At 41.3% G+C, this 14,302-nt stretch overlaps 1 protein-coding gene across 3 annotated transcripts; it reads left to right on the forward strand.

Annotated features, from left to right (window-relative positions):
- Positions 1–819: 819 nt before the first annotated feature.
- On the forward strand, positions 820–13,709 carry DNAJC21 (DnaJ heat shock protein family (Hsp40) member C21). 3 transcript variants are annotated; one of them, XM_064642025.1, is made up of 12 exons: positions 820–999; positions 1,177–1,270; positions 2,187–2,310; positions 3,202–3,324; positions 6,287–6,591; positions 7,857–8,008; positions 8,355–8,442; positions 8,682–8,849; positions 9,486–9,525; positions 11,406–11,596; positions 11,997–12,069; positions 13,157–13,709. In XM_064642025.1, exons 1-12 carry the CDS (start codon positions 903–905, stop codon positions 13,319–13,321), a joined length of 1,620 nt encoding a protein of 539 aa, XP_064498095.1. In that variant the 5' UTR covers positions 820–902; the 3' UTR covers positions 13,322–13,709. The 3 variants fall into 3 exon arrangements, with proteins under 3 accessions (XP_064498095.1, XP_064498094.1, XP_064498097.1); XM_064642024.1 differs by having other exon boundaries at positions 821–999; positions 11,994–12,069; XM_064642027.1 differs by having other exon boundaries at positions 823–999; positions 8,682–8,840; positions 11,994–12,069.
- Positions 13,710–14,302: the final 593 nt, after the last annotated feature.

Genomic DNA, 14,302 nt, shown 5'->3' on the forward strand with positions numbered 1-14,302 from the left:
ATCTCTAAGGTATCAAAAAGAAAATGTTACCTGACAACCTGAGAATGGGTGCTGTGCTGGCCGTGCCCCCGAGCTCCTCAGCACCCACAGGAATCAGATATATCTGTATCAGAAACAGTGTGGCCAGCAGGACCAGGGGAAGTCGTTCTCCCCCTGTATTGAGCACTGGTAAGACTATACTTCTAGTACTTTGTCCAGTTCTGGGCCCCTCAATTCAGGAAGGACATTGAGGTGCTGGAGTGAGTCCAGAGAAGGGCAATGAAGCTGGTGAAGCACAACGAAGTTTGAAGCACAAGTCTTATGAGGAGTGGGAATGTTTAGCCTGGAGAAGAGGGTCAGGGGAGACCTTATCACTCCCTACAAGCACCTGGAAGGAGGTTGTAGCCAGGTGGGGGTCAGTCTCTTCTCCCAGGTAACTCGCAACAAGACAACAGGACACAGTCTTAAGCTGCACCAGGGGAGGTTTAGATTGGGCATTAGGAGGAATTTCTTCACAGAAAGGGTGATTAGACACTGGAGTGGGCTGCCCAGGGAGGTGGTGGAGTCACCGCCCCTGGAAGTGTTTTAAGGAAGAACTTAACGTGGCACTTAGTACACGGTCTAGCTGACATGGTGGTGTTCGGTCACAGGTTGGACTCGATGATCACAAAGATCTTTTCCAACCCAAAGCATTCTGTGCTACCTGGTCAGTTCGGCACCACGCGGCTCCAGGGCCCACACACACCTCCCAGCGAGGGCCAAGCGCCCCGCCCTCCTCCCCGGCAGCCTCCCCGCGGCGGGTGACAACAGCCCGCGGGTCCCGCCCCGCTCCTCCCTGCGCGGGGCGGCCGTGCCCGCTGTCCCCGCCCCGCCGGCCGGCGCTTCCCCGCGGGTTGAGGTATCGCCACCCCGCCGCCGCCGCCATGAAGTGCCACTACGAGGTGCTGGGCGTGAGGCGCGACGCCGCCGAGGAGGAGCTGAAGCGGGCGTACCGCCGGCTGGCGCTGCGCTGGCACCCGGGTACGGCCGCGGCTCCGGGCGGCGGGGCCCGGCCGACCCCGGCTCCGCTCTGCCCCGGCCCGGGGAGCCCCGTGCGGCCCCGGGCAGTCGCCTGACTCGGGTGCCGGGGGCGGCGGGGCGGGTTCGGCCGCTGTGCCGTGCAGCCGCTTACAGCAGTTTCGTTAAATTGCCCTGCAGATAAAAACCTCGAGAACGCGGAGGAGGCGGCGGAGCAGTTCAAGTTGATCCAGGCGGCGTACGACGTGCTAAGCGACCCCCAGGAGAGGGCCTGGTGAGCGGCGCTTGGCCTCGGAGAGGCTTAGTTAGGTCCTGTCTCTGCCTGGGCTTGGAATGTGCTGCCCTTGGGCCTTGTGGGAAGTCAGTGCGGGCATCCATGGGCAGGAGCAGCCCTCTTTAGGCTTTGGAAGGGTTGGGAGCCGTGCAGCCTTGCTGGAGAGGCACAGATCCGCACCCACGCCTTCCTTGCTTGCGGTGAAGGTCTGCTGGGCACCGAGGAGTACTCTGGGACACGCCAGTGTTGGCCTCTGTCTCCTCTCCTGGAGCAGGAGGCAGCTTGCACGGTATCACAGGTGCCCCTCTGGTCAGCCCTGCCGGCCTTGGCCAGGGCAAGCACGCGTTCAGTGTCCTTCGGGTGCTGCAGATGTTAAGTCTTAATGACGTACATTATGTTTCTGTAACAGTCTATTCTGAAATACACACACATATATTTAAGAGATTGACACTCTAAATGTCCCGTGTAGCTTGTTTTTCAAATGGTCTGAAGCAGTTTACGTAGCTAAAACCACCTGTGCTGTTTGTCCTCTTTGAAAATACAGGACTGGTTTTCGGTTTTTATATACCAGTGTGTGATTTGGGGGTTTTTGAGTGTGTATAGGTATTAGATGATTTAAATAATGTCCTACCTGTTTCTGAAGCATCTTGCTCAAATGTGATTGATTGCTAGCTGCCTGTTAAAAAAATTACTGCTACAGATATTGCAGATAAGGTAACAGTAAGTAAATTGAAAGTCAAGATAGAATATTTACCGAGACTGTCTTATTTTTCTCTCTGAAGATTTTGGATGTGAGAGCCAAATTACAGACACTGGGCTAAGCTATACACTGATGTAGTAGATGTACTTGCTAGCTTACTAGCCCTGGAGAACGTCCCGTGTATCTACCTCCTGGAATGCTGTGAATTTTTTCTAGGTATGATAATCACAGGGAGGCTCTGCTGAAAGGAGGAGTTGATGGAGAGTATCAAGATGATAGTTTGGATCTGCTGCGCTACTTCACTGTTAGCTGTTACTCTGGATATGGAGATGATGAAAAGGTAATGAGTTAATTTAAGGTATCAATTTAAATTCCATTATAAGTGTTGTCATTTGTTTTGTATTGAAAAGTTATGTGTAGAATTATTAGCATGGGTACTAATAACTGGACATTTAGGGAAGCTTTAATTCCTGCATGTTGTCTAATAATTACTTAATCATAATTTCCATCTAAGTCATACAACTGCGAAGTGTGTGTATATTATTTATTTATGTTATATAGTGAATCATGCCAGAGATTTGCAATACCATCTGTTTATTTGGAAATACTTTTAACAGGCCAGAATGCTTCAGACTACAAAAAATTATTGTAACAAGAGTTCTTGAGAAAGGTGTGTTTCCTATAAATTAATTCCCTATCTCATTTTTTGAGTCCTTGTTGAATTTTAAAATACTCACTATAAATTAAAAAGGTCCAGGTGATCAGAAGAAGCTCCAGAAGAGAAAATACTTTTTTGTCTTTGTGTTACTATACTAGGAGTCAGTTAGTAACATATTAAAAGAAGATAGGATACTTAATAATGAATTTCATATCTGGAACTTCCACAAAACCTGATCCTGTGCGAGTAGAAACTTATCACCATCTCCAGCATGCTGAAAATACTTTTTTTTTTAAGTTTAGATTTGACTACAGCTGTGAGAGACACAGAGACTACATGAAGGAGATGGAAATAAAAGGCATGCGAGATAATGGAACTTGTTAAACAGAAGGGTCTTCCTGTCAAGAGCAAGTGCTTATGAGGCCTTTACCCTGGTTTTGGGTTGCTTTTGCAGAATTGCAGTATTTCTCTAAAATACACTCCTGCACCTGACCATTTGTACATCTGTTATTGAGCCATTCAAAATGAGTCAGATAGATTGATTGATTAATGGATTGATTTGATTTTTTTCAGGGATTCTTCGCAGTCTATCGACAGGTTTTTGAAAAGATTGCAAAAGAAGAGATGGAATACATGACCCAGGAAGATCCTGAAGAATTCCCTACGTTTGGATATTCCCAAAGTGACTATGATACGGTAAGAGCAAGTGTAAATCTAAACTGAAGGTAATGGAGTTAAGCCATTACTTTGTTCCACACTGAAACGAAAGGAAAGGCTCCCGCTGATCTCTGAAGTGAATACAAAACCATATATCTGGTATTTTCTACTATTGTAGACCATTACTATAAAGGAAGTGCTTGTGCTTTAATTTGTAGTGTTTTGGTGAATTAAAATTGGTATTTCCTGTTGGACTATAGTATTAGCCAGGCCTTTAGGGTAAGTTGTCAGACAAACATTTCATGAGGCCAACCATAATTATGCCAGTGTGCCAGTGGAACTTAAATGGAGTGCAAGACCTGTAAAACAAAAGAACAGATGTTTGGTTCCTGATGAGAGCAGTTTACCAATATTTAACACAACTTACATTACAGAAAGGGATGTTGAGATAATTTTTTCCAGTATAGGAAAACTGCATAGCACTTACTGCATAGCACAGCATATAGAAAATAGATGTGGTGGTTGACCTGCAGTGTTGAGCTCCCACTATGATTACCTTGACATCTGCAGTTAGCCTGTAGTAAGATTTGATTCTGAAAATAGTGCATGCTTTCCTTTGTGAAATAAGAAAAGAAAATGCATAGGGGACACCTGAATTCTTGTCATCTGGTTTGCCAGCTATTTGTTATATTCTGTCAGACTTAGGATTCTTTTTTGAGGTTACCAGTATTCCTGTGTTGAAATTAAATAATGAAATAATAACAGTTTTCCTAGGGAATAACTGCACGGTATCAAGTGTACTCAAATGTTGCCTCTAGTCTGCTCCCTGTCACCTTTACTGTATGGCCAATTATTTATGAAATTTAAATTAATACATGCCTTAGAAGTTAGTAACTTCAATGATATAAAACTTGACTGGAGTTGGAAACAAAAGTTACAAATCAAACTTCTTATGAACTGTCAGAATGGTTGTTTAGATGCCAGAACAGTTTAACAAGTGGAAATCTTTCCTAGGGAGAACATGTAGTGTCTCTTAACCAGCTAAAATCTGTCTCTTAATGGAGTTATCTTGAAACATCTTTTGGAAACTGCTTGTTTTGAATCTATGGCATAGATATGATTATAGACTCAAAGTGGCTTTTATGCTGTCAATTAATAATTGCAAAAAGGGCTGGAATTCTAGGTTTAAAATCTGCCTTATTCACACTGTTCTGGAAGCAGAGTGCTCACTTTTTTTTTCCCCTAGGATTTGTAGAGATATTTAGTAGCAAATAGCCTCTGTTCAGTAGGAAGAGATTACACTATCAGAGGATTCCAGCATTGCACTGCTCACTGATCTACTCAGTGGGAGTACTGTGGGAAAAGTTTTAGAAGGGAGCTACAAAAACTCCACAGAGGCTTCAAAATCTGTAATGTGAGTGCTCTCTAGTTTGGTCTATTCAGTGAATTCACAAGAAACTTGAGAGGCAGCTTGATCAGTGCCAGGCAGCCAGGAAAGGTACTCGTAAGGCCATGAGTTCACAAGCCTTCATGGGAAGAGCAGACTTATAGGTCAATTAGATGCATAAACAAAAGTGATCAGCTCCAAGTGTGAGTAGCAGGCAAAGCAAAATCCACCTGGGAGTTCAGCAAGAGCTGCTGTACAGGCTGCTAAAGAATATCAGAGATGTGCTTGTATTTCAGATTGTTAAGGTAGCTGCTGAGAAGGAGGAGAGTCTCAGCTCATACAGCTGGTGAAGCGGAGGATGATCCCTGTCATCAGTTGATGGCTGTGCATCCTTTTACACAGAAGTATCTGAAGTAGAAATCTTCTGAAGTAGAAATCTGAGATAGGTAGTCTAATCTCACTTGGGTTATTGGATGAAAAATATGAATGTATGGTAATTATAGAGCTGGGTTTTTGTGATAGCAGATAAAAACTGCAGCAACTTAACCTGCCAGAGGCCACAACCATGAACTTTGCATGTACATGGGCTGCTGGAAATTATTTTTCCGGTGTTGATAGTTGTAGTCTGTGTGAATAACAATGGCAGAAGGAGAAGAGGAATCACTATAAGAAGAGATATTAAACTGTTAGGTTAAATTCTTCTGTGAGGTATCTCAAAATATGAGGAGTAGCGCATATAGGAGCAAGTAGTAAAAGGAAAGATTGATGGGGCAAGTAATGTAAGAAGGGAGTTTAGACATATCGTGATTACTGAAAATACATAATGCAGAAGGGTGATAATTATTTGGAGAGAAATAGAGAACAAACCCAAAGTAATTATTATGCCACATTATTAATCTAGCACTTACTAGTGAATAGTAAAAGGAAAAAGATAAGTAAAGATCACTTCTTCTTTGATGTGAAAGCTACAGGGCATAATTTTAACATGCAGTTGTATAGTTTGCTAACAAAACAGGAGCCCTTCACATAGCCCCTTGTTAAACTGTTCAAGTGAAGACTCTGTGCTGTTGTATCATCAAGGGCAATTAATTTCTGTCTTGTTCTGGATACAGAGAGAGTATACAGGGAAGAAATAGCATTATGTGCCTGTGTCTGTTTTACTGCTTTTTTTATGCTGGTCACTGGCTGCTGTTGGAAATGTATGACCAACCTTTGGTGTAATTTAATGTGGTGGTTCATAGCAATCTGTGCATATACCAGCTTGTGGACAGAAAATCTTATTCTGATTGTGCTCTTCAGTTTGACAGGAAAAGCAGAGCACAGCTAAGTAACTGGCCACTGGTGTCGGCATGATCCAATCCTGCAAGGGAATGTTTGTAGAAGTTGCAGTTTGTAATAGTTTAGACAAGGTTGTAGAATTGACACACTTTCAGACTTTAAGAATGATATTAGAGATTTCTTTAAACCTTCATGTGACTTATTTATACTCTGAGGCAAAACTGTGGCCTGTATGGAAGTTAAGAACAAAACTGTTACAGAAGTCCTGAATTATTTGTATGGTTTTTGTGTTTCCCCTGCTAAACAAGTGACTTATTTAATTTTTTTTTCTTACAGGTAGTTCACCCTTTCTATGCATATTGGCAAAGTTTCTGTACTCAGAAAAACTTTGCTTGGAAGGAAGAATATGACACACGAAAAGCCTCAAACCGCTGGGAGAAACGAGCTATGGAGAAAGAGAACAAGAAAACGAGAGAGAAAGCAAGGAAAGAGAGGAATGAACTGATCCGTCAGCTAGTGGCCTTTATTCGTAAGAGGGATAAAAGAGTACAGGCACACAGAAAACTTGTAGAAGAACAAAATGCAGAAAAAGCTAGGAAAGCAGAGGAATTTCGGAGGCAACAGAAGCTCAAACAAGCCAAGTATGTAAACATGGAACAAATCTTTTTAACTTAGAGAAACTATCTATGACGATACAGTATAAAGTTAAGATTCCTCTCCATTTGCTCTTCTAAGCATGCTTGAAAATTTTAGGTATTAATTTTGGTCTTAAGTCTGAGCTTTTTAAAACTTAAGTGTCTGCATTGTACTGACCTGTAGAGATCTAAGGTAACTGGAGAATAATTATCTGGGTGCTGCGGGTGAGTGGCTGAAATAGCACAGAACCCAGTGTGGTTTTACTTAGCTAAGTAAGATTTAATAGTTATTGTTCCTTTAAAGAAGAAAGAAGGTAAGTTTTAGAATGAGGAAGAACAGGACTATGGCAGCCTGGACTTAGATCAGCTCCATCTGCCTTTAGCAGGAACTGTACCTGCTAAAAAGAAAGTCAGAGAAATGAACTTGTTTTTGCTTTTCCATTTAACTCCTTGGAAAGGACCCTTTTATTGAACTAAATGCAGTTTCTGATGTTTTTACTTTTCCCAAAATAGGAAGAAGTGGTCTCTCGAGTGTAAACACAATTTTTTCAACTGGAAGAACTTTTTGCTTGCATTATGGGAAGGAGGAGCTTAAATCCTTAAGAGTGCACTAGCAAAATAACAACATACCAATTAAAATTTATATAATAATTAAAATATATAGAGATATATACAATTTTTTTATATATATATATAAATATATATATATACACTTATATATGCATATATGTCCCTTTAGGGACACTGAAACAGAGTTAGTAATTTTCTGACAAGTTGCTTGATAATTTTGAGTTCAGAAGCCAGCTGGAGCAAAATTCAGCTGTCCTGTGATGCACTGATTGATAACTTGGGCCACTCTTAGTTTGGGAAAACTGAGCTGGTACATTCCCACAGTGGACAGTCAAGGAGTAATGTGCTTGTGGATTCTGTGGTCCTGTATTGTTTGTGAGTTTGGATCTTACAGCAGGATTGAGCTCGCTTCCTTGCTGTCAGCTTGATACTGACCATGCTGCACAGCATGTTCTGCCTGAAATTCAAGCAGGACCCACCTACATTAATATTTCTGCTTGCAGCGTAGATGTGATCATTGACATCATAAATTAACTGCTCAGATTTCCAGGCTCTACAGACAATTGTTTTCTCCATCATAATAGGTTCAGAATTTTCCTCCTGCAGTACCTGAGAAGAACAAGTTATCTTTAAGTAACACTGTTTCTGTAGTTCCCATCTCATAGACACAGTGTAGCAGTTACTGTATTATTCTACTGCAGGCTTGCTGAGCAGTATAAAGAGCAGAGCTGGATAACTATGTCAGATCTGGAGAGAGAGTTGCAAGAGATGGAGGCACAATATGAAAAGGAATTTGGAGATGGATCAGATGGTGAAGAGGAATTAGAAGAACAGGAGACAAAAGGCATTGAAGGTATGGTATGTGAGGTGATCTCTATTGAGTCATTGCAGCCTGAGTGTTGGCTCACTTACAGCCCCAGACTTGCAGTTCTGACTGTAGTGCAATGCTCTGCCTCCTGCTGAGGGTGTCAGGATAGTGACTCTCTGGTGTTTTCCTTTGAACATGAGAAGAAATCAAACTACAGGTGTTAATTTATTCTAATATATGATTTAGTGAAGTAGGCTTGATCTGTTTGTGTGTCAGTAATACTGAAGAAGTTGAATGTCAGTGCTGTGACTATTTTCTGGGGCTTAAAGAGCAGCTTGCTCAAAAATTGCTCATCTGACTTTGTCTCTCTGATCCCCACTGATCTCTTCAGACAAACTGAATGATGAAACTGGAGAAGCTGAATTTGTTGATGATCTGTACTGCCCTGCTTGTGACAAATTTTTAAAAAGTGAGAAAACGTAAGTGCTTGTGGTTGGGGACTTGGGGGTGGGAGTGTTGGGTTTTAACTTCTTTAAAAATGCATTTTAAAGGCTTTTTAACGTCACATAATGGTCAGTGTTGTCTATCCAGTAGAGACATTGTCAGTGCAGAAATTTCCATACTTTGTAGTGATGGATAATAGGCTCGTTATTAATTTATATGTAAATATAACAGTGTTTGCTCACAGCAACCTGCAGTAATGATCTGGTCTTTACAGCATGAAGAATCACGAAAAATCAAAGAAGCATCGAGAGATGGTAGCACTGTTACGACAGCAACTGGAAGAGGAAGAAGGAAAATTTCCTGTGTCTTTGGATGATGCAAACGAAGTAAATACTAAAGAGGAGGAAGAAACAGAAGATATGCCCAAGCAGAAGTACTTTAAATTGGTTTTAATGTTATTGTGACTCATGATTTAATAAGTCTTGGTGGCCCTCAGAGGGAGCTTCTGATGATTTGCAGTTGCATTGGAACTCTCAGTATTGTGCAATTAGCATCAGAGCTCCAGTGAAACGTATGCATTAGTATGACTGCATTCAAATGCTGTAGAATAGTAGTCTTGTGTTATCTCTGCTGCTTAAAGTTACATGTTAAGGAAGAGAAGGGATTGCTATTTTTCAAGGAGGGGAACATGCACAGAGACAGTGCTTATTGATTTGGTACTTTCTGTCAGTTGGTTGCTGGCATTTAAGGAAAGTGAGTGTGCTTAGAATCAGAATTGATGAAGTAAGTTGTACAACTTCATTTTTTAAATGGCCAGAGCAAAATCCCAGCTAACTCACTCGTATCTTCAGGCTTAGTCTGAGCAGAATAAATGTTTTACTAAATGCAATGAGTAGTTTAGGAGACCTGTTGTTTTAATTTCAGGCATGACTAACTCTCTGTGCCTACTGCCTCTGTAAATCTTCTAATCTCCGTTTAGAAGATAAGGGAAAAAGGTAGCTTGGCACTAGTTTGTTTGTTGTTTTTTGTGGTTTTTTTTTTAATGAAAAAAGGTATTTTTAAATTCTTATCTTTACAGACTCTCAAAGAAGCAGAAGAAGAAACAGAAAACAATGAAGGTATGTAGTCATATAATGATACTCAGGGAACTTTACAACCTGGTTTTGTTATTTCCTAACTTGTTTTTTTTGTCCTGTGAAATGGGAGAACTTGAAATTCCACTTGAAGATTGTTTTAAGATATTTTTAATTATTCTTTGACTTCAGAATAATTTTTATTGCACTTTATTATCATAAAATATGATCATAGTCTTGTAGACCTCACTTTGTTCTGTTTGTGCAGATTTTAACATGTGATGCTGGCTCTAAAAAGGCTACAGCTGGAAGTATAAGGAAAATAGATGGAAATAGGCAGATAGGGAGAATGCAAGGAATTAATCAGAAAGACCAGCAGTGGCCTTAGTGCATTAACAGCTCAGTTTGATGTTGCTTTTGGCTTTGTTGCAGGAGTTGGTATAGTGTATTGTCTGTTAATCTCTAATTTGGGGTGGGGAGTGAAAAGACTAACACTGTATTGGCATCCTACCGTGACTGTAGCTGTTGGAATGAACATATCCATTCTACCTTTCACTTTAACTGTAAACAACAATCTGTTGTATTCCAGCATGAGTCTGTGCATGATATGACAGATTCTGTGCCAACAGCAGCAGGTGAAATTCATCAGCTTCAAGGTGTTTCAGGCTTGAGTGGCAGGAGTGCCATAGTGAGCACACTTTTCTGTCTGCTTTCCTCAAGTTTTATTCTTTTCAAGCATTACCTCTTCTCTACTTAGTCCTCAGTCCTACCTTTGTCCCAGTGAGCTGTCTGTACCAGATCCTGCCTCTTTCATCCTTTCCCAGGATCATCTTCTGTCTTTCCCCAGCCTAACCCCTCTAGTCTCCTATTCTCTGTTCACCTTCTCTGCCCTCTCCCACTCTATTATTCTCTCTTGTCCTCAGGAAACTTCCCTGAGATTTCCAAGCAACTAGCTTCACATTGGTTGGTCCAGTTCATAGTCCAAGTCAGTATTGGCTTGACCTTCATGTTTCCATGCTGGCCATAAGGCTCGGGTTAATTCTTTTCTACTCTGTGTGAGATCAGAAAGGCTGTTCTCAATGCATAGGTGGCGTACAGGCACCGTGGCTCTGTTCCTTCAGTTTGGGAACGAAGCCTGCTGCAGCCTGGACAGTAGGTGACACTCTTGCACAGCAGGAGCTGAAATCTTGTGCAGAGAGATCCTAACCTCCATCCTCTGCCAGGTGTTATGGAGTACAGGGAATCGTTGTGGGTTTTGTTTTCTTTTCCTGAAGCTTGATTAACCAAGTTTTTTGAGGTAGCCAAGACTCTGCGCTAGAGGTGAAAGAGTTGCATTAATGTAGCATTAGGGCAAATTTGTTGTCCTGCTTTTGGGAGCTTTGCTGTTTTGCTTCAGGCAGGGGGTTGATATTTTGCTGAAATGTTTGTATTGAGTCTAATCTGGTAAGTGGAAAAGGCTGCCAGTGTTTCTAATGTTAGGGAAGAAAAATACAGTCCATCTATCCAGTTTCAGTCAGTGCAGTTATTTTGGCTCAAGTGTCCTGATGCAGGTGTCTGGCACAGAAAACTTTAGTCTGAATAATTAAGCTTTTGTGAAGTTACAAGACAAACCACTATCTGTGAAATGAGACATGGTAGTCAGAATGGGCTGAGCTTTGCGTATAATTAAATTCCCCCCTCCTGTAGTTTTAGAGGCTGTTTTATTGGTGTTTCTTCCCTTCACCACAGGTGTCCTCATCTTTCAAAACAGGAGAACTAAGGTTTTATCTGTTACAATCTCACTGAAAACACACAGTAAAATTAAGAGGGTCCATGGCTTTCTCTTCTCCCCACCCACTCATGTTTGAGGTAAATGAGTATAATACTATAAACATGGTCACTAATGAACTGAAAGTATTTAACTTGCATTTCCTCTGTTTGGACAGAGTTACGAGGACTCTCTTGATCAGAGTGCTGATGAAGAAACAGTTGAACAAAAGGAAGTGCCCAGCATGGACAAGGACAGTGGCTCAGCAGAGGAGTTGGTAAAAGATGGCCATGGATGTGCTATGTCAGAGGACACAAGCACTGCAGATGATGGCAACCAAGAGAATGAAACAAAAAGTGAAGTAAAAAGGTGCGTTGGGTTGAAATGTTGCAGTCACCGTGTCATTTTGTGTCATGTTTGATACTGTCTAACAAGTCCAAATTTACAAATGTGAACTGTGGAGGCTACTCTAAAGCAGGTTTGAATAAATATGATAGTAAACAAAGAGTGTAGGATCTTCTTTGGAACGTCCTTTGCGTTTGACTGCAAATCACTGCCCTATCACTTACCAATTGCTGATTCAACGTACTGAGATCAACAATTGATTGTATAAAGTAAATAATTCTTTTTCTGGATGCACGTGCATTGTGTTTTGTGAAGGAAGAACAGGGGAAAGCAGCAGGGAAACTGGCAACTGAAAAGCATCAGAAGCTCGTGAGAACTGAATGTTCCTGTGCACTGATCTTGGTTTCTTTTTGTCTATTAGCAGCACTAAGCCTAAAGGGAAGAAAGTCAAGGATGCAAAAAAGTGTTCTAAGGCATCTTCAGGGAACCCAGCAACGGTATGTCAAATTACTTACACTATTTAAAATAGAACAATAGAATTGTTAAGGTTGGAAGGGACCTTAAAGATCATCAAGTTCCAACCCCTCTACCACAGGCAGGAGCACCTTCCACTAAGACCAGGTTGCTCAAAGCCCCATCCAGCCTGGCCTTGGACAATTCTACAGGATGGGGAATCCACAGCTTCTCTGGGCAACCTGTTCCAGTGCCTCACCACCCTCAGAGTAAAGAATTTCTTCCTAATACCTAATCTAAACCTACTCTCTTTCAGTTTAAAACCACTACCCCTTGTTCTGTCACACTCTGCACATTTAAAAAGTCCCTCTCCCTCCCCTTTATAAGCCCCCTTAAGGCACTGGAAGGCTGCAGTGAGGTCTCCCTGGAGCCTTCTCTTCTGCAGGCTGAACAACCCAGCTCTCTCGGTCTGTCTTCATAGGAAAAGTAAAATATGGTGGTCATATTACTACAAACAATGTTGGTTGTTTTGATCGCCTCTAGTCCACAAATTCTATTCCTGTGTTTTTATTAGAAGCTAGGAGACTGGAGCTCTTGTCCCTGCAGAGAAAAGCAGGACTAAGCTTCAGTTCTAAGAGATTTGCTAAAGTTGCTAAAGTTCTGTATCCAAGGCAGTTCAAATAAATTAAACAACTGAGGACAAAGCTGTTCTCACCAGGTAAGTGACAGGCAGTAATATTTGCATCTTTCCCAGTACTGGTGCTTCCCAGAGACAGCAAAATTCTGTAGTAACTACAGCAAGGACATACTAAATTCACTACATCTCAGAGCCCAAAGAATTATATGTATAGTCAGGTGAGGTCAAAAGTATTCTTTATCTTGAATTAGATTGGCAAGGCTTCCATTGTTGTTCTTGGTTTTACTTAGACTTCTTTGAAGTATCAAGAAGTTATATTTGCATTTTTTTAAAAAAATACATATATTTATTTGTTAATCAGTATTGGTGATAGAAACAAAGAGCTTATTCACATTTCATAGTCTAAGAGAAACTGCGTATGACAGATTGGTGTACTACACTTATTACATATTCAGTATGAATGTGAAGCATTCTGGGTTTTTTTATCATTGCAGAATGAAGTTTCCATCATCTGTGTAACCTGCAACTGTACATTTCCATCCCGAAATAAATTGTTTGAGCACCTAAAAGCCACAAACCATGCAAGAGCAACATCCACATCAGTTGCAAATGAAGCTGTAAACACCAGAAACAAAAAAGAGAAACGCAAAAACAGATAGGACTTTGCTACACTGACAGTCTTCAGCATTGTAAATTAAAACTCTCCCAAAACTGAAACATGCACATTGCCTATGTCTGGAGATTAACAAAGAAAGCAGGTACCAATCTGGGAAAAAATGAAGATGCAACAAAAGGAATAGCATCTTGTGAAAGAACCTGTGTTTTCTTTTGGCTTTATCAGCCTTTTTTAATTACAGAGTGTTTGGTGGCACGGCCGAGGCAGGGGCTCCTTCCAGTAGCCACCTGGTCTAAAGCCCCTTAACCTCGCAGCGCCTTTCACTCTGAGGATGGGGATAGTAACTCAAAGCTACTCACTTTGTATTCCTATAGGAACCTGCATGGATTAAGTACCAGCAGATGGGAAATAATAAATTATTTTAACTCGTGTGGCTGTTTTTCTTTTGAGAGGGCTTATCTCAGGGTGCATGTAGCCAGTAGCAGGGCCTGTAGTTCTCTGGTCCTCTATCAAAGATGAAACATAACCAAGACATGGAGAAACACAGGCTTTTTTTCTGCCATCCTTAAATTACTTATTACATTAAGCAGCAGACAGAAGGGAAAGAGTAAGATGACAAAGCTGTTTAATCAGTTTTGACAATTGCTATTTGTTGTGTATGTCTACCTCCATGCCAGGCCTTGGAAAAAAGGTCTAGGGGAAGAGTCTCGTTGGAATAAGTGAGGGAGAAAAAAATGAGTGGCATAAATAAATTAATTTGTTCTGATTTCTAATGAAAAAACATGGCACTTCTGTTTGAATGCTTAATCTACCTGAACTTGAGTAGCACTTGAAAAAATGGTGGGATAACAAAACATCTGATTTTGGAGTGGAATCGGATTGTACACAGGAGTTGCCAACACAGTTGAAGAAGGCAGTGCTCCCCACAAGGGCTGTAGGATATTGTTTAGGAAACCTGTAGAAGGAGATTCCCAGAGGCACTGATACTGTGTTACTTAAGTTCCTCTAAAGGTTCAGTTTATCA

This window comes from Pseudopipra pipra, chromosome Z (genome assembly GCF_036250125.1).
Source record: "Pseudopipra pipra isolate bDixPip1 chromosome Z, bDixPip1.hap1, whole genome shotgun sequence".
NCBI classification, from domain to species: Eukaryota; Metazoa; Chordata; class Aves; order Passeriformes; family Pipridae; genus Pseudopipra; species Pseudopipra pipra.